The sequence below is a fragment of the Oncorhynchus clarkii genome, unplaced genomic scaffold (genome assembly GCF_045791955.1).
Source record: "Oncorhynchus clarkii lewisi isolate Uvic-CL-2024 unplaced genomic scaffold, UVic_Ocla_1.0 unplaced_contig_12550_pilon_pilon, whole genome shotgun sequence".
Taxonomy (NCBI): Eukaryota; Metazoa; Chordata; class Actinopteri; order Salmoniformes; family Salmonidae; genus Oncorhynchus; species Oncorhynchus clarkii.
In genome coordinates this window covers 56,715-76,678 of record NW_027258257.1, presented here as the reverse complement: position 1 = coordinate 76,678, position 19,964 = coordinate 56,715, and the positions used below count along the sequence as shown (strand labels likewise).

The window sequence follows — 19,964 nt, the reverse complement described above, 5'->3', positions numbered from 1 at the left end:
TGGACGAGGTTGGAGTAGCCAGGCGGAAGGCATGGCCAGTCGTTGAGAAATGCTTGTTGAAGTTTTCGATAATCATGGATTTATCGGTGGTGACCGTGTTACCTAGCCTCAGTGCAGTGGGCAGCTGGGAGGAGGTGCTCTTGTTCTCCATGGACTTCACAGTGTCCCAGAACTTTTTGGAGTTGGAGCTACAGGATGCAAACTTTTGCCTGAAGAAGTTGGCTTTAGCTTTCCTGACTGACTGTGTGTATTGGTTCCTGACTTCCCTGAACAGTTGCATATCGCGGGGACTGTTCGATGTTAGTGCAGTCCGCCACAGGATGTTTTTGTGCTGGTCGAGGGCAGTCAGGTCTGGAGTGAACCAGGGGCTATATCTGTTCTTAGTTCTGCATTTTTTGAACGGAGCATGCTTATCTAAAATGGTGAGGAAGTTACTTTTAAAGAAAGACCAGGCATCCTCAACTGACGGGATGAGGTCAATGTCCTTCCAGGATACCCGGGCCAGGTCGATTAGAAAGGCCTGCTCACAGAAGTGTTTTAGGGAGCGTTTGACAGTGATGAGGGGTGGTCGTTTGACTGCGGCTCCGTAGCGGATACAGGCAATGAGGCAGTGATCGCTGAGATCCTGGTTGAAGACAGCGGAGGTGTATTTGGAGGGCCAGTTGGTCAGGATGACGTCAATGAGGGTGCCCTTGTTTACAGAGTTAGGGTTGTACCTGGTGGGTTCCTTGATGATTTGAGTGAGATTGAGGGCATCTAGCTTAGATTGTAGGACTGCCGGGGTGTTAAGCATATCCCAGTTTAGGTCACCTAACAGAACAAACTCTGAAGCTAGATGGGGGGCGATCAATTCACAAATGGTGTCCAGGGCACAGCTGGGAGCTGAGGGGGGTCGGTAGCAGGCGGCAACAGTGAGAGACTTATTTCTGGAGAGAGTAATTTTCAAAATTAGTAGTTCGAACTGTTTGGGTATGGACCTGGAAAGTATGACATTACTTTGCAGGCTATCTCTGCAGTAGACTGCAACTCCTCCTCCTTTGGCAGTTCTATCTTGACGGAAGATGTTATAGTTGGGTATGGAAATCTCAGAATTTTTGGTGGCCTTCCTGAGCCAGGATTCAGACACGGCAAGGACATCAGGGTTAGCAGAGTGTGCTAGAGCAGTGAGTAAGACAAACTTAGGGAGGAGGCTTCTGATGTTGACATGCATGAAACCCAGGCTTTTTCGATCACAGAAGTCAACAAATGAGGGTGCCTGGGTGCCTTTTAAATCAATAGAATATATTTGAAATGCTAAGAAAGTGACCCCAATTCCCAATTCCTTTGAGTAGTTTGACATGCACACCAAAATATTGAAATTCTGCCAATTCAGTTCTCCGTATTTTCTACGGATTTTTCATAGAATGATTCAAATTGATATGACCACAATTCCAATTATGTTTTTGACTTAAAACCCAATAGTTTTTTTAACATAGTATAAGTCACAAGCATATTGATAAAGCTTTTATTATTATAAGTAATTCATCATTTCACAGAATACTGCATTGCAACATGACAACGGAAAATTGTGTGGCCATAATATTCTCCAGTGAACTTCCAGAATACTCAATTTGTGCTGTCAACATGCTTCATAGTAGAATGTCCTTTATCCCTACAATACTGTCAACTCTATTGTTCACTAAGAAAACAACATGAACCATGAGAAAACAGTGTCTGCTTTATTACCAGCATGCAAAACAACACTTCATGCATCTGCCTTATCTGCAATATGGACTACTGAGGACGCAGACGTTTCTAAACGCAGGTAGCTAGTTCATTCACTGTGGTCCAAAATGTTTTACAATGTATGAATATCAAGAAATTTAGCAAAATCTCAGCAAACTCTTATAAAAAAAGGAACGGGGGTGTTCTATACATTCCTTCATCGATAGTTGTTCATCTGTAGGGATGACAGTTTGGTTGTTCGTTTGTGTGTCCCCCCACCATACCAATGCTTTGAATGATACAGTTGCTTTACAGATGCAAGCCTCGGAGGCCACGCATGCACAATGAAAAGAACAAACAAACGAAGAGCAAAACAGTAAACTTTTCAGTTAGTTAGTCAGCGTAAGGTGCTATCTGTTGTATCGAGTGCGTTGGGCCCCTCCTCTCAGGGGGCGAATGTCCTGGAAGACTCGAACTCACTGGGCACTTTGGGCTTGATGCCCTTGTTGTTGTAGTAGTCAACCACCTGGTTGGGCACTTCTGCTAGGACAGTCTTCGCCAGCTCTGCAGGTGAGCCCTGGAGAAGGACAGAGAGAAACCTGTCACTTCCTGTAACACTCAGGTAACCTCCCAGTTCCCCAGGTAACCCTCCCAGTTCTTCAGGTAACCCTCCCAGTTCCTCAGGTAACCCTCCCAGTTCCTCAGATAAACCTCCCAGTTCCTCAGGTAACCCTCACAGTTCCTCAGGTAACCCTCCCAGTTCCTCGGGTAACCCTCCCAGTTCCTCAGGTAACCCTCCTAGTTCCAGTAAAGACTCACATGTTTGAAGTTGCGGAAGGGGACGAACTGGACGATGTCTCGTAGGCAGGGCTCCCCCTTGGGCGAGCGAAGGATTCCGTCATCTCCATCCAGCATCTGCATGTCACTGAAGTCAGCACTTCCCACGCCTACAATAATGATGGACATGGGCAAGTGGGAGGCTTGGACGATGGCCTCGCGGGTGTCTGCCATGTCTGTGATCACTCCGTCCGTTAGGATGAGCAGAATGAAGTACTGCTGCAGATATAAAGGAAGGCAATGACTGGGGAGAAACGTGAGAGAGTAATGTCTGTGGGGTGTGTTGGAAATACATGTTGAGCATAACTCTAAAACGTTGCGGAAGTCTCCCATTGACATCAATACATGATTTAAGCTCAATCTAGGTTCAAGCTATGCTCCCAATCAATTGGTTCCAAGGAGAGGAGGACAACTGACAGCTAGCTTACCATGGCCTCCTTGGTGTGCATTTCCTGTGAAGCGGAGCTGGCTACTTTCTGGATGATTGGGGCGATGTTGGTGGGGCCGTAGAGCTGAAGCTTAGGAAGGCATGTCTGATAGGCCTCCACCACCCCTTGGATACCTGCACACCCATAGACATATGTTGGAAAAACACAGAATAACACACACACAGTAACACTCACAGTCATGTACTTCTGGAGAACTCTGGGTATTTGGGGACACACGACCAACAGCAATGCACACAGGTGTGAAGGTATCTTTGTGGAGTAATTGAGACCCATGATATTCCAGGATATTTTTCACTTTGAGGGAAGCAGTCACTCTGTGAATAGTTAGTTACCTTCACAGCTGAATTGACTTGTATTTATCTCTTCTCACCACCACATGGATCACCACATGAGTGGCCTCCCATTCGGCTGAGCAGCAGAAGTAATGCTATTTACTGATTGAGTGGGCATTTGAGGTCACACACAAACATCTGTGGATAACTTCACTTAATTAACAACCCCTCCATCACAACCTCACTGGTCACACACACACACACACACACACACACACACACACACACACACACACACACACACACACACACACACACACACACACACACACACACCCACCCACACCCCACACAGCTAGTGTAGACTAACAGTGAAATGCTTACGGGCCCTTTCCAAAAATGTAGAGAGAAACATTTTAACAAGTTATAACAAGTGGAATAAATCCACAATGAGTAAGGGGTAGCAGTACACGGGGTAGCAGTACTGAATCCATGTCCAGGGGTACGAGGTAATGGAGTTCCATATGTAGATATAGGTAGGTGTAAAGTGACTAGGCAACAGGATATATAATAAACAGTAGCAGCAGTGTCTGTAATGAGTCAAAAGAGTTAGTGCAAAAAGGGTCAATGCAGATAGTTCGGGTAGCTATTTGGTTAACTATTTAGCAGTCTTATGGCTTGAGGGTAAAAGCTGTGTGCCGGGTCCTGTTAGTTCCAGACTTCAGTACCGCTTTCTGTGCAGAAGCAGGGAGAACAGTATATTATTTTGGTGGCTGGAGTCTTCCTCTGACACCACCTGGTATAGAGGTCCTGGATAGCAGGGAGCTCAGCACCAGTGATGTACTGGGCCGTACACACTATCCTATGAAGCGCCTTGCGGTCGGATACCAAGTGGTGATGCAGCCAGTCAAGACGCTCTCAATGGTGCAGCTGTAGAAGGGGAAGAGTTGTGCCTTCTTCATGACTTTGTTGGTGTGTGTGGGCTATGCTAATTCCTTAGTGATGTGGACACCGAGGAGCTTAAAGCTCTAGACCCGCTCTACTACAGCCCTATCGATGTGGATGGGGATGTGCTCTGCCCTCTGTTTCCTGTCGTCCACAATTGGCTCCTTTGTCTTGCTGACATTGAGGGAGAGGTTGTTGTCCTGACAACACACTGCCAGGTCACTGACCTCCTCCCTATAGGGTGTCTCATCGGGTCGTGTCGTCAGCAAACATAATGATGGAGTCGTGAGCGGCCAGGCAGTCGTGGCTGAACAGGGAGTACAGGAGGAGACTAAGCACACACTCCTGAGTGGGCCCTTGTTGAGGGTTAGAGTGGCGGTTGTGTTATTGCCTACCCTCACCACCTGGGGGCGGCCTGTCAGGAAGTCCAGGATTCAGTTTCAGACAGTAGTGTTCAGTCAAAGGGTCCTGAGCTTAGTGATGAGATTTATGGGCACTATGGTGTTGAACGCTGAGCTGTAGTCAATGAACTGTGTTCTCACATGGGAGAGGGCAGTGTGGAATGCAATAGAGGTTACGTCATCTGTGGATCTGTTGGGGTGGTATGCAAATTTAATTGGAGTGGGTATGTGAATTGGAGTGGGTCCACACACACAGAGAGAGAGATTTAATTTCATCAGTGAGAGGCACTCCTGAGGGGATGAGAGTGTGTGGAGAGGTGTAGAGCAGCAACATTAAGACATCTATAGGTCTCATTACTGACCACTATTCTGCAGACACTGACAACTATACTGCAGACATATGGAGGTCTGATTACTGACCACTATACTGCAGACATCTGGAGGTCTGATTATTGACCACTATACTGCAGACATCTGGAGGCCTGATCACTGACCACTATACTGCAGACATCTGGAGGTCTGATCACTGACCACTATACTGCAGACATCTGGAGGTCTGATCACTGACCACTATACTGCAATGTGGATGTGGACACCTGCTCGTCGAACATCTCATTGTCATGCTGAAACAGGAAAGGGCCTTCCCCAAACTATTGCCACAATGTTGGAAGCATATAATTGTCTAGATTGTCATTGTATGCTATAGCATTAAGATTTCCCATCACTGGAGCTAAGGGGCCTAGCCCAAACCGTGAAAAACAGACAGAACTTTTATTCCTCCTTCTCCAAACTTTACATTGGCATTAGACATGGTTATCTTAGGTCTGTATGCGGCTGCTTAGCCATGGAAACCCATTTCATGAAGCTCCCGACGAACAATACGTTCTTCCAGTTCTGTGAGCTTGTGGCATACCACGTCGCGGCTGAGCCATTGTTGCTCCTAGAGGTTTCCACTTCACAATAACAGCACATACAGTTGACTGGAGCAGTGCCAGCAGGGCAGAAATTTGACGAACTGACTTGTTGGAAAGGTGGCATCCTATGACGATGTCATGTTGAAAGTCACTGAGCTCTTCAGTAAGGACATTCTACTGCCAATGTTTTTGTATGACTGTGTGCTTGATTTTATACACCTGTCAGCAACAGGTGTGGCTGAAATAGCCGAATCCATTCATTTGAAGGGGTGTCCACATACGTTTGTATATATAGTGTATCTTACACAAGCACAAACACCGGCACGTACACACACAGGCAGTCTCAGCTTGCCACTCCCTCTACCCACAGTAATGCAAACGTTCACCTTCAAACAGATATCAATATCAATAATTGGTACAGGCACAAAGGAAGACAGTTTTTGACTGAGCGTGTGTGTGTGCGCGCATTGGTGTGTGTCCACATCTAACAGCATCTGTACGACAGTCAGTTTTCTTGCATGAAAAACTGCAAGCTATGCCCTCTGCCTTAGGAGGTGGGCTGGAAGCTTGCCTGACAGAGGAGTACTGAGACTGATCTATTCCTGGCAAGAATCTATGGACTGGATCAGAACCTGTCTGGCTCCTCTCCACCCATCCAGGGCAGCTGCCAATCCAAACAAGCAAGATAATAGAGTGGCACGAATACAAGGTAGAAAGTGGAGGATGAGCTGAAAAGCTGAAAAAAATAAAAGCTATTCTTATAGTCTATTATTTTACAGTGTGTGAAAAAGTGTCAGGGCTGTGTGCAGGTAAGCTGGATAGATCAAATGAGATCAATTGAATTAAACTTGGCAACTTTGTAACATATTTAACTCTTTCTATGAGAATGACGCCTCACTTTTCAAGGAGAATCATATTCACTTGATAATGATGCACTTGAAGTCAGAAGTTGACATACACTTAGGTTGGAGTCATTAAAACTCGTTCTTCAACCACTCCACAAATTTCTTGTTAACAAACTATAGTTTTGGCAAGTCGGTTAGGACATCTACTTTGTGCATGACACAAATCATTTTTCCAACAATTGTTAACAGACAGATTATTTCACTTATAATTAACCGAATCACAATTCCAGTGGGTCAGAAGTTTACATTCACTAAATTGACTGTGTCATGAAACGGCTTTGAAAATTCCCTAAATTGATGTCATGGCTTTAGAAGCTTCTGATAGGCTTATTGACATATTTTGAGTCAATTGGAGGTGTACCTGTGGATGTATAGTACGCAAGTATAAACACCATGGGACCACTGGTCTGATGAAACAAAAATAGAACTGTTTGGCCATAATGTCCATCGTTATGTTTGAAGGAAAAAGGGGAAGGCTTGCAAGCCGAAGAACACCATCCCAACCGTGAAGCACAGGAGGGCAGCATCATGTTGTGGGGGTGCTCTGCTGCAGAAGGGACTGGTGCACTTCACAAAATAGATGGCATCATGAGGAAGGAAAATGATGTGGATATATTGAAGCAACATCTCAAGATATCAGTCAGGAAGTTAAAGCTTGGTCGCAAATGGGTCTTCCAAATGGACAATGACCCGAAGCATACTTCCAAAGTTGTGCCAAAATGGCTCAAGGACAACAACGTCAAGGTATTGGAGTGGCCATCACAAAGCCCTGACCTCAATCCCATAGAAAATTTGTGGGCAGAACTGAGAAAGCGTGTGCGAGCAAGGAGGCCTACAAACCTGACTCAGTTACACCAGCTCTGTCAGGAGGAATGGTTCATAATTCACCCAACTTATTATGGGAAGCTTGTGGAAGGCTACCCGAAACATTTTATTCAAGTTAAACAATTTAAAGGCAATGCTACCAAATACTAATTGAGTGTATGTACACAAAGGATGTGTTTATACCACCTGTTTAACCTATTCGAGGCAGTATTACATTTTGTTTATGTTATAAAACATTTGTCTTGCTAGCAGCTTTAGAAAAGTATTTATCTCCAGGGAGTTATGTTTTAGACATTCAGAAAACATTATTTCTCTCCAGGGAGTATTACACAAAGGGCTGTTGCGGTGACAGTATTACCGCCACACCGGCGGTCACGAGTCATGAAGGCAGTCAAATTCCACGTGACCGTTTAGTCACGGTAATTAGGCTTCTCTGAGCTCTGATGCTGCTGATGGTCATTAGTAGCCTACCAAACTAGCTAACTACCTGGTACTCAGCACTATAATGTCCCTCTAATCACTCTGACATCAATGCAAATATAATTGAAAATCTAATCAAACACTTAATGAGAGTCCATGAGCTCATGTGCGCAACATTTCTATAGGCTATGCAATTGGGAGAGAAAACAGAGTGATGGCCTCTATTAAAAAGAGGAGGTTCCCATCAGCTTTCTGTAGGCTAGGCCTACGATATTTATTTTTCAACTTTCCTAATATTAAGTCAATTGCTTATATTTCTAACAGGAGTATAGCCTACCTGGCTGACATGAAAATTAACCATGGGAAAAGTGTCCTCCATTCACTATTTAAGTGCGTAGATGACATCTATTTTTTCCCCTGCCCCTGTTGTTTTGAGACAGCTGAAGGATAATGGTCCATTCTAAATCAAAACAAATTTCACACATATATATTATTTAGTATTTTTTTGGGGGGGGGGGGGGGGGGGGATGCTAGTGGTTGTATTAAATTTGGGGTCTATCACATCCCACAACTGTTCCAGACTATGTTTGGAATATTTATTTATCGCACAGAATAGGTCAACTTTTGTACTATGGGGGATAGTAGATTGACATAGGTTAGATCTTTTGCTGTTAGTTAGGCCTATTCATCTTGTAGGCTGAAAAGTAAATGTGGACAGTTCTTCCAATATCTTCAATATACACCTTGGAATTGGATAAGGACGCGCGCAGTTGTGTCCCCAAAGTGTCTGTCTTCACTTGTAGCCTGTGAGAAAGACCCGATCATGTGACCGGGTCTCCCGATCACGATAGCCATGTGAGTGAGAGGTGCTTTGGAGCAGCAGCACTCAGGTAGTAGGGAACAACAGCCACTGGCCGCAAAAGGAATGGAGTTTCTTTAGGGTGCATTAGGGCCACACAAAGGGGATGCCGCCGGGAAGTTGAGGCATTATCAAGTGCTTGTCAAATTCTGAATGAGAGACTGATGAAGTGTGTAGAAACAATTTTTTTTTATCATATTACTCCAGTGCTAGCCTCCATACACTGGCTTCCTGTCAAGGCAAGGGCTGATTTCAAGGTTTTACTGCTAACCTACAAAGCATTACATGGGCTTGCTCCTACCTATCTCTCTGATTTGGTCCTGCCGTACATACCTACACGTACGCTACGGTCAAAAGAAGCAGGCCTCCTAATTGTCCCTAGAATTTCTAAGCAAACAGCTAGAGGCAGGGCTTTCTCCTATAGAGCTCCATTTTTATGGAATGGTCTGCCTACCCATGTGAGAGACGCAGACTCCGTCTCAACCTTTAAGTCTTTACTGAAGACTCATCTCTTCAGTGGGTCATATGATTGAGTGTAGTCTGGCCCAGGAGTGTGAAGGTGAACGGAAAGGCTCTGGAGCAACGAACCGCCCTTGCTGTCTTTGCCTGGCCGGTTCCCCTCTTTCCACTGGGATTCTATGCCTCTAACCCTATTACAGGGGCTGAGTCACTGGCTTACTGGTGCTCTTTCATGCCGTCCCTAGGAGGGGTGCGTCACTTGAGTGGGTTGGGTCACTGATGTGATCTCCCTGTCTGGGTTGGTGCCCCCCCCTTGGGTTGTGCCGTGGCGGAGATCTTTGTGGGCTATAGTCGGCCTTGTCTCAAGATGGTAAGTTGGTGGTTGAAGATATCCCTCTAGTGGTGTGGGGGCTGTGCTTTGGCGAAGTGGGTGGGGTTATATCCTTCCTTTTTGGCCCTGTCCGGGGGTATCATCGGATGGGGCCACAGTGTCCTGTCCTGTCTCAGCCTCCAGTATTTATGCTGCAGTAGTTTATGTGTCGGGGGCTAGGGTCAGTTTGTTATATCTGGAGTACTTCTCCTGTCTTATCTGGTGCCCTGTGTGAATTTAAGTACGCTCTCTCTAATTCTCTATTTCTCTCTTTCTTTCTGCTGCTCCAGTTTCAACTGTTCTGCCTGCGGCTATGGAATCCTGACTTGTTCACCTGATGTGCTACCTGTCCCAGACCTATTATTTGACCATGCTGGTCATTTATGAACATTTGAACATCTTGGCCATGTTGTGTTATAGTCTCCACCCGGCACAGCCAGAAGAGGACTGGCCACTCTACATAGCCTGGTTCCTCTCTAGGTTTCTTCCTAGGTTTTGGCCTTTCTAGGGAGTTTTTCCTAGCCAACTTGCTTCAACACCTGCATTGCTTGCTTTTTGGGGTTTTAGGCTGGGTTTCTGTACAGCACTTTGAGATATCAGCTGATGTACGAAGGGCTATATAAAAACATTTGATTTGATTCGATTTGAACAGCCTGCACAAAAAAACAAAGCAGAGCACATGCCTTTCAAGCAACTTTTTTGAAATCATCGTTGGAGTCGCATCATGCAGCCTTACAATGTACTAAAAATCAAAACATACAGCCCAACGTTTGTAGAACAACTAAAGTTACATTAATAACTCTAAATTAAGCATATAGGAGTACCTATTTCTATGTTAACCACTCAATACAGAATAGCAGCATATGCGAACTTCCTCAAATCAATTGGAGGAAATATCCTTTCTATTTTATTCAGCTTTGTTCAATTGTATTCCTCATACTATATAATAATGCCATGGAATTCTAACCAGATCTTGTATGCTAAATTAACTAGTGTATCCCACAGCCATATGGCATAGCCAGATCAGGACCTAACATAAGGACAACTCAGAGTATGCTACTCTGTTGTTCTGAAATAGACTACATTTTATTCATATCATGTTTCTTTAGACCTGTCTAAAATACATAATGGATTCATTGTGATGGTGTAGGTTATATTACATGGATTTATTTGACTTTTTAAAATGTAGATGTTCCAAAGGTCTGCATCAGTGGCTTGTAGGTTAGATGTGGAAGCCAAAATATGTTAAATGTGTTTATGTTAATTAACTGTCAATTGGAACAATGCTTGACAATTACCGGCTGACTAAATGTTGTGACTGCCACAGCCCTAACCCAGACCATTATTCATTCGGACTGCCAGATGGTGAAGATTCATCACTCCGGAGAACGGGTTTCCAATGGCAACGAGCTTTACACAACTCCAGCCGACACTTGGCATTGTGCATAGTGATATTAGGCTTGTGTGCGGCTGCTCAGCCATGGACGAAGAGTTCTTGTACTGATGTTGCTTCCAGAGGCAGTTTGGAACTCAGTAGTAGTGTTGCAACCGAGGACAGACGATTTTTACGTGCTGAGCGCTTCAGCACCCAGCGGTCTGTTGTGTAAGCTTGTGTAGCATACCACTTCGAGGCTGAGATGTTGTTGCTCTTAGATGTTTCCACTTCACAATAACATCCCTTACCGGGGCTGCTGTAGCAGGGCAGAAATTTGAAGAACTGACTTGTTGGAAAGGTGGAATCCTATGATGGTGCCATGTTGAAAGTCACCTAGCTTTTCAGTAAGGCCATTCTACTGCCAATGTTTGTCTATGGAGATTGCATGGCTGTGTGCTAGATTTTTTTACACCTGTCAACAACGGGTGTGGCGGAAATAGCCGAATCCACTCATTTGAAAGAATGTCCACATACTATTGCATATATAGTGTACATTACAATCAAATTGCCACTGTAGCCTACTACTTGGCCATTGTTAAAGCAGTCAGATAAAGCTGGTACAGCCTCACTGTTCACAGTAAAACAGTCAAATAAAGCTGGTACAGCTTCAGTGTTCACAGTAAAACAGTCAAATAAAGTTGGTACAGCCTCACTGTTCTCAGTAAAACAGTCAAATAAAGTTGGTACAGCCTCCCTGTTCACAGTAAAACAGTCAAATAAAGCTGGTACAGCCTCAGGGTTCACAGTAAAACAGTCAAATAAAGCTGGTACAGCCTCCCTGTTCACAGTAAAACAGTCAGATAAAGCTGGTACAGCCTCAGGGTTCACAGTAAAATAGTCAAATAAAGCTGGTACAGCCTCACTGTTCACAGTAAAACAGTCAAATAAAGCTGGTACAGCCTCACTGTTCACAGTAAAACAGTCAAATAAAGCTGGTACAGCCTCACTGTTCACAGTAAAACAGTCAAATAAAGTTGGTACAGCCTCAGTGTTCACAGTAAAACAGTCAAATAAAGCTGGTACAGCCTCACTGTTCACAGTAAAACAGTCAATTACAGCTGGTACAGCCTCACTGTTCACAGTAAACAGTCAAATAAAGCTGGTACAGCCTCACTGTTCACAGTAAAACAGTCAAATAAAGCTGGTACAGCCTCAGTGTTCAAAGTAAACAGTCAAATAAAGCTGGTACAGTAAAACAGTCAAATAAAGCTCAGCCTGTTCACAGTAAAACAGTCAAATAAAGCTGGTACAGCCTCAGTCTGTTCACAGTAAAACAGTCAAATAAAGCTGGTACAGCCTCAGTGTTCACAGTAAAACAGTCAAATAAAGCTGGTACAGCCTCAGTGTTCACAGTAAAACAGTCAAATAAAGTTGGTGGTACAGCCTCACAGCCTGTTCACAGTAAAACAGTCAAATAAAGCTGGTACAGCCTCAGTGTTCACAGTAAAACAGTCAAATAAAGTTGGTACAGCCTCACTGTTCACAGTAAAACAGTCAAATAAAGCTGGTACAGCCTCACTGTTCACAGTAAAACAGTCAAATAAAGCTGGTACAGCCTCACTGTTCACAGTAAAACAGTCAAATAAAGCTGGTACAGCCTCACTGTTCACAGTAAAACAGTCAAATAAAGTTGGTACAGCCTCAGTGTTCACAGTAAAACAGTAAAATAAAGCTGGTACAGCCTCAGGGTTCACAGTAAAACAGTCAAATAAAGCTGGTACAGCCTCCCTGTTCACAGTAAAACAGTCAAATAAAGCTGGTACAGCCTCAGCGTTCACAGTAAAACAGTAAAATAAAGCTGGTACAGCCTCAGTGTTCACAGTAAAACAGTCAAATAAAGCTGGTACAGCCTCACTGTTCACAGTAAAACAGTCAAATAAAGCTGGTACAGCCTCACAGTAAAACAGTCAAATAAAGCTGGTACAGCCTCAGGGTTCACAGTAAAACAGTCAAATAAAGCTGGTATAGCCTCAGTGTTCACAGTAAAACAGTCAAATAAAGCTGGTACAGAATCACTGTTCACAGTAAAACAGTCAAATAAAGCTGGTACAGCCTCCCTGTTCACAGTAAACAGTCAAATAAAGCTGGTACAGCCTCACTGTTCATAGTAAAACTGTCAAATAAACCTGGTACAGCCTCACTGTTCACAGTAAAACAGTCAAATAAAGCTGGTACAGCCTCAGGGTTCACAGTAAAACAGTCAAATAAAGCTGGTACAGCCTCAGGGTTCACAAAACAGTCAAATACAGTCAAATAAAGTCAAATGGTACAGCCTCAGTGTTCACAGTAAAACAGTCAAATAAAGTGTTCACAGTAAAACAGTCAAATAAACTTGGTACAGCCTCAGGGTTCACAGTAAAACAGTCAAATAAAGCTGGTACAGCCTCAGGGTTCACAGTAAAACAGTCAAATAAAGTACAGCCTCACTGTTCACAGTAAAACAGTCAAATAAAGTTGGTACAGCCTCAGGGTTCACAGTAAAACAGTCAAATAAAGTTGGTACAGCCTCAGTGTTCACAGTAAAACAGTCAAATAAAGCTGGTACAGCCTCACTGTTCACAGTAAAACAGTCAAATAAAGTTGGTACAGCCTCACTGTTCACAGTAAAACAGTCAAATAAAGCTGGTACAGCCTCACTGTTCACAGTAAAACAGTCAAATAAAGCTGGTACAGCCTCACTGTTCACAGTAAAACAGTCAAATAAAGCTGGTACAGCCTCACTGTTCACAGTAAAACAGTCAAATAAAGTTGGTACAGCCTCAGTGTTCACAGTAAAACAGTCAAATGAAGCTTGTACAGAATCACTGTTCACAGTAAAACAGTCAAATAAAGCTCGTACAGCCTCAGTGTTCACAGTAAAACAGTCAAATAAAGCTGGTACAGCCTCACTGTTCACAGTAAAACAGTCAAATAAAGTTGGTACAGCCTCAGTGTTCACAGTAAAACAGTCAAATGAAGCTTGTACAGAATCACTGTTCACAGGAAAACAGTCAAATAAAGCTGGTACAGCCTCACTGTTCACAGTAAAACAGTCAAATAAAGCTGGTACAGCTTCAGGGTTCACAGTAAAACAGTCAAATAAAGCTGGTACAGCCTCAGTTTTCACAGTAAACGCTGCGGTTGCTGTAACAACCGTTACCCACCCCGGTGTCTGTGCGGTAGTTCTAACCCTCGGGGCTCATTATCTGACTACAGCACAGACCTGGCCTCTCTCCTCCAGACATGATGTCCCTGTGGGGCAGTCAGGGTATTTAGCATTAACAGTCAACTTTAATGTGAAGAAAGGAAGGCTGGCTGCCACCAGGTTGATTGACGTACGTTGATCCCCTGTAGTGTGCGATGACAGCGGCTTCATCCAGGCCTGTCTGTGGGACTTTATGCAGGTCACCTTTGGCTGTTCAACATTTTCCTGACGCCGTTTCGATTCTGAACAACTGTAGACTCACTGGTAAAACGTTTTATTGATGCATCCCTACAAAGTGTTTGGGCCGGCATGAGGAGAGAACGTGATAAATGTGGTTTTATTATCTGGTTAATGTGTTATTAAAGATATGTGGTTTTATTATCTGGTTAATGTGTTATTAAAGATATGTGGTTTTATTATCTGGTTAATGTGTTAAAGATATGTGGTTTTATTATCTGGTTAATGTGTTATTAAAGATATGTGGTTTTATTATCTGGTTAATGTGTTATTAAAGATATGTGGTTTTATTATCTGGTTAATGTGTTATTAAAGATATGTGGTTTTATTGTCTGGTTAATGTGTTATTAAAGATATGTGGTTTTATTATCTGGTTAATGTGTTATTAAAGATATGTGGTTTTATTATCTGGTTAATGTGTTATTAAAAACATGTGGTTTTATTGTCTGGTTAATGTGTTATTAAAGATATGTGGTTTTATTATCTGGTTAATGTGTTATTAAAGATATGTGGTTTTATTATCTGGTTAATGTGTTATTAAAGGTACATTTATGCTTTTAATATTTAATAGTTATTCAGTGCAAGGGGAAATTGACCCCAATTTTGCCAATTTAAGGTAACAACCCACCCCAGAGCTGGTGATGAGCATTTGAGATAAAGCATTTTGACAGTCTGATTTCAAAGGCAGGGTGAACCTGTAATCTGTTTGAGGCGAAGCACCTACCTGCACATTCTGGGTTTTCCTCATTAAAATTCACTGCAAAATCGTGAGAAACCTGGAGGAAGATGAAAAATATGGACTATTGATCATCATGGAACAGTGCGACAAAGGAACACACACACACAGGCACACGCACGCACATTAACACAGAGTTGGCCAGAAGCAATCAATCACACAATCAAATTTAAAAGTCGACTGTTGCATTTATGTGGGCTGGATAATGAGCATAATTGCGAGCCATGGTACCCCCCCCCCCCTCCTCTCTGGACCAGAGGCAGCATCGTGTGTCAGCCAGGGGTAGCACCAGTCACCCAGGCAGAATGGCCAGTATTTCCTGCTGGGCAGTTCAGTGACTCAGAGAGTCAATCCAGCAGTAGAGAACCCTGGGCTGGACCGGCCCATTCTGTGTGACAGAACAGTGCAGAGCAGAGGCCAGCGGGGTCCAGCGGGGTCCAGCGGGGGCCAGCCGGGTGTCGTAATCACTACAGAAGCAGGAGAGCAGAGCCAGAGTCTCACCTCATCTCATCTTGTCACAGGAGTGATTACGACACCCTGCTGAGGCTGAGCCATAGCCCAACTCTATGAAAAATATGGTTGGAAATTACCTTGAAGTCGGGTGGAATCTGAGCGCCGAAGCCAAACGCTGGGAACATTTTGTCACTGGATTGAAATGCATGCAGGGACAGAAAACAAAAGAGTGATTAGAATTTGAGCGATGGCACACTTGATTTTGAGCCAGGGATTGTTATCTGAAATGTGCATGCCCATAAACAAGTCCATTCTGCTGGTGAAACAGGACTACCATGGGCTCTGAATGACTTCTCATTTACATAACCTCTGAGTCACTGGACAACTAGAGGAAACTTTCACACACAAACTTTAAAAAGTTATTTTTTCAGGAGAGGACGAATCAACATTGAAGTCACGAGCAACAGTCATTGCACAACATTTGATATAATAGCTGTTAATGATTGGCTGAGTGTGATTGGCCTCACCTGTCGTAATCCTGGCAGATCTCCCCTACAGCGACCAGAGCTTTGAGGTACTCGTTAGGCTGGTATGGGTGGATGTAGTGTAGGGAGCAGCTGTTGTGAGGATCTCCGTTCGAGGCGGTGAAATCAATAGCTACCTGGGAAGACAAGTGGCAATCAAAGGGGAGTTTGACTCCAATTACATCCAATGTATGCACCTTCCCTTTACACCTCTCACTCTGACACATACGCCATCCCACCTTCCCTTTACACCTCTCACTCTGACACACACACCATCCCACCTTCCTTTACACCTCTCACTCTGACACACACACCATCCCACCTTCCCTTTACACCTCTCACTCTGACACACACACCATCCCACCTTCCCTTTACACCTCTCCCTCACTCTGACACACACACCATCCCACCTTCCCTTTACACCTCTCCCTCACTCTGACACACACACCATCCCACCTTCCCTTTACACCTCTCACTCTGACACACACACCATCCCACCTTCCCTTTAACCTCTCACACACATACACCATCCCACCTTCCCTTACACCTCTCACTCTGACACACACACCATCCCACCTTCCCTTTACACCTCTCACTCTGACACACACACCATCCCACCTTCCCTTTACACCTCTCACTCTGACACATACACCATCCCACCTTCCCTTTACACCTCTCACTCTGACACACACACCATCCCACCTTCCCTTTACACCTCTCACTCTGACACATACACCATCCCACCTTCCCCTTCTCCCTCACACCTCTCCCTCTCACTCTGACACACACACCATCCCACCTTCCCTGACACACACACCATCCCACCTTCACACCCTCTCACTCTGACACACACACCATCCCACCTTCCCTTTACACCTCTCACTCTGACACATACACCATCCCACCTTCACCTTACACCTCTCCCTCACTCTGACACACACACCATCCCACCTTCCCTTTACACCTCTCACTCTGACACACACACCATCCCACCTTCCCTTTACACCTCTCACTCTGACACACACACCATCCCACCTTCACTTTACACCTCTCCCTCACTCTGACACACACACCATCCCACCTTCCCTTTACACCTCTCACTCTGACACATACACCATCCCACCTTCACTTTACACCTCTCCCTCACTCTGACACACACACCATCCCACCTTCCCTTTACACCTCTCACTCTGACACACACACCATCCCACCTTCACTTTACACCTCTCCCTCACTCTAACACACACACCATCCCACCTTCCCTTTACACCTCTCACTCTGACACACACACCATCCCACCTTCCCTTTACACCTCTCACTCTGACACACACACCATCCCACCTTCACTTTACACCTCTCCCTCACTCTGACACACACACCATCCCACCTTCCCTTTACACCTCTCACTCTGACACACACACCATCCCACCTTCCCTTTACACCTCTCCCTCACTCTGACACACACACCATCCCACCTTCCCTTTACACCTCTCACTCTGACACACACACCATCCCACCTTCACTTTACACCTCTCCCTCACTCTGACACACACACCATCCCACCTTCCCTTTACACCTCTCACTCTGACACACACACCATCCCACCTTCCCTTTACACCTCTCACTCTGACACACACACCATCCCACCTTCACTTTACACCTCTCCCTCACTCTGACACACACACCATCCCACCTTCACTTTACACCTCTCCCTCACTCTGACACATACACCATCCCACCTTCCCTTTACACCTCTCACTCTGACACACACACCATCCCACCTTCCCTTTACACCTCTCACTCTGACACATACACCATCCCACCTTCACCTTACACCTCTCACTCTGACACACACACCATCCCACCTTCCCTTTACACCTCTCACTCTGACACATACACCATCCCACCTTCCCTTTACACCTCTCACTCTGACACACACACCATCCCACCTTCCCTTTTACACCTCTCCCTCACTCTGACACACACACCATCCCACCTTCCCTTTAAACCTCTCACTCTGACACACACACCATCCCACCTTCCCTTTACACCTCTCACTCTGACACACACACCATCCCACCTTCCCTTTACACCTCTCCCTCACTCTGACACACACACCATCCCACCTTCCCTTTACACCTCTCACTCTGACACACACACCATCCCACCTTCCCTTTACACCTCTCACTCTGACACACACACCATCCCACCTTCCCTTTACACCTCTCACTCTGACACACACACCATCCCACCTTCACTTTACACACCTCTCCCTCACTCTGACACACACACCATCCCACCTTCCCTTTACACCTCTCACTCTGACACACACACCATCCCACCTTCCCTTTACACCTCTCCCTCACTCTGACACACACACCATCCCACCTTCCCTTTACACCTCTCCCTCACTCTGACACACACACCATCCCACCTTCACTTTACACCTCTCCCTCACTCTGACACACACACCATCCCACCTTCCCTTTACACCTCTCACTCTGACACACACACCATCCCACCTTCACTTTACACCTCTCACTCTGACACACACACCATCCCACCTTCCCTTTACACCTCTCACTCTGACACATACACCATCCCACCTTCCCTTTACACCTCTCACTCTGACACACACACCATCCCACCTTCCCTTTACACCTCTCCCTCACTCTGACACACACACCATCCCACCTTCACTTTACACCTCTCCCTCACTCTGACACACACACCATCCCACCTTCCCTTTACACCTCTCACTCTGACACACACACCATCCCACCTTCCCTTTACACCTCTCCCTCACTCTGACACATACACCATCCCACCTTCCCTTTACACCTCTCCCTCACTCTGACACACACACCATCCCACCTTCCCTTTACACCTCTCACTCTGACACACACACCATCCCACCTTCCCTTTACACCTCTCACTCTGACACACACACCATCCCACCTTCCCTTTACACCTCTCACTCTGACACACACACCATCCCACCTTCCCTTTACACCTCTCACTCTGACACACACACCATCCCACCTTCCCTTTACACCTCTCACTCTGACACACACACCATCCCACCTTCCCTTTACACCTTTCACTCTGACACACACACCATCCCACCTTCCCTTTACACCTCTCACTCTGACACATACATCATCCCACCTTCCCTTTACACCTCTCCCTCACTCTGACACATACACCATCCCACCTTCCCTTTACACCTCTCACTCTGACACATACACCATCCCACCTTCCCTTTACACCTCTCACTCTGACACATACACCATCCCGCCTTCCCTTTACACCTCTCACTCTGACACATACACCATCCCACCTTCCCTTTACACCTCTCACTCTGACACACACACCATCCCACCTTCCCTTTACACCTCTCACTCTGACACATACATCATCCCACCTTCCCTTTACACCTCTCACTCTGACACATACACCATCCCACCTTCCCTTTACACCTCTCACTCTGACACACACACCATCCCACCTTCCCTTTACACCTCTCACTCTGACATATACACCATCCCACCTTCCCTTTACACCTCTCACTCTGACACATACACCATCCCACCTTCCCTTTACACCTCTCACTCTGACACACACACCATCCCACCTTCCTTTTACACCTCTCACTCTGACACATACACCATCCCACCTTCCCTTTACACCTCTCCCTCTGACACACACACCATCCCACCTTCCCTTTACACCTCTCACTCTAACACACACACCATCCCACCTTCCCTTTACACCTCTCACTCTGACACACACACCATCCCACCTTCCCTTTACACCTCTCACTCTGACACATGCACCATCCCACCTTCCCTTTACACCTCTCACTCTGACACACACATCATCCCACCTTCCCTTTACACCTCTCCCTCACTCTGACACATACACCATCCCACTCTGTCTGCTCTGCTATCCTCTTCTACTCTGTTGGGCTTGTTCCCCCCCCTCTCTCTTTTGTCATCTCTTATTCTTTTTCTCCTCATTTAAAGTCAGTCATCT

The 19,964-nt window shown here is 45.4% G+C and overlaps 1 protein-coding gene across 2 annotated transcripts in view; it reads right to left on the bottom strand.

The window, feature by feature from the left end:
* Positions 1–1,490: 1,490 nt before the first annotated feature.
* The window catches only part of LOC139396385 (copine-4), a 49,342-nt gene continuing 30,868 nt past the window's right edge, over positions 1,491–19,964 (bottom strand). The window contains exons 8-13 of one of the 2 annotated variants that reach the window (XM_071143417.1): positions 15,933–16,066; positions 15,543–15,597; positions 14,941–14,992; positions 2,970–3,103; positions 2,524–2,760; positions 1,491–2,281 (exon numbers count right to left, since the gene is read on the bottom strand). In XM_071143417.1, coding sequence (XP_070999518.1) covers positions 2,150–2,281; positions 2,524–2,760; positions 2,970–3,103; positions 14,941–14,992; positions 15,543–15,597; positions 15,933–16,066 — 744 coding nt within the window. In that variant the 3' untranslated portion in view covers positions 1,491–2,149. The remainder of the gene's footprint in view (positions 2,282–2,523; positions 2,761–2,969; positions 3,104–14,940; positions 14,993–15,542; positions 15,598–15,932; positions 16,067–19,964) is intronic. The other variant, XM_071143418.1, reaches the window with a different exon arrangement.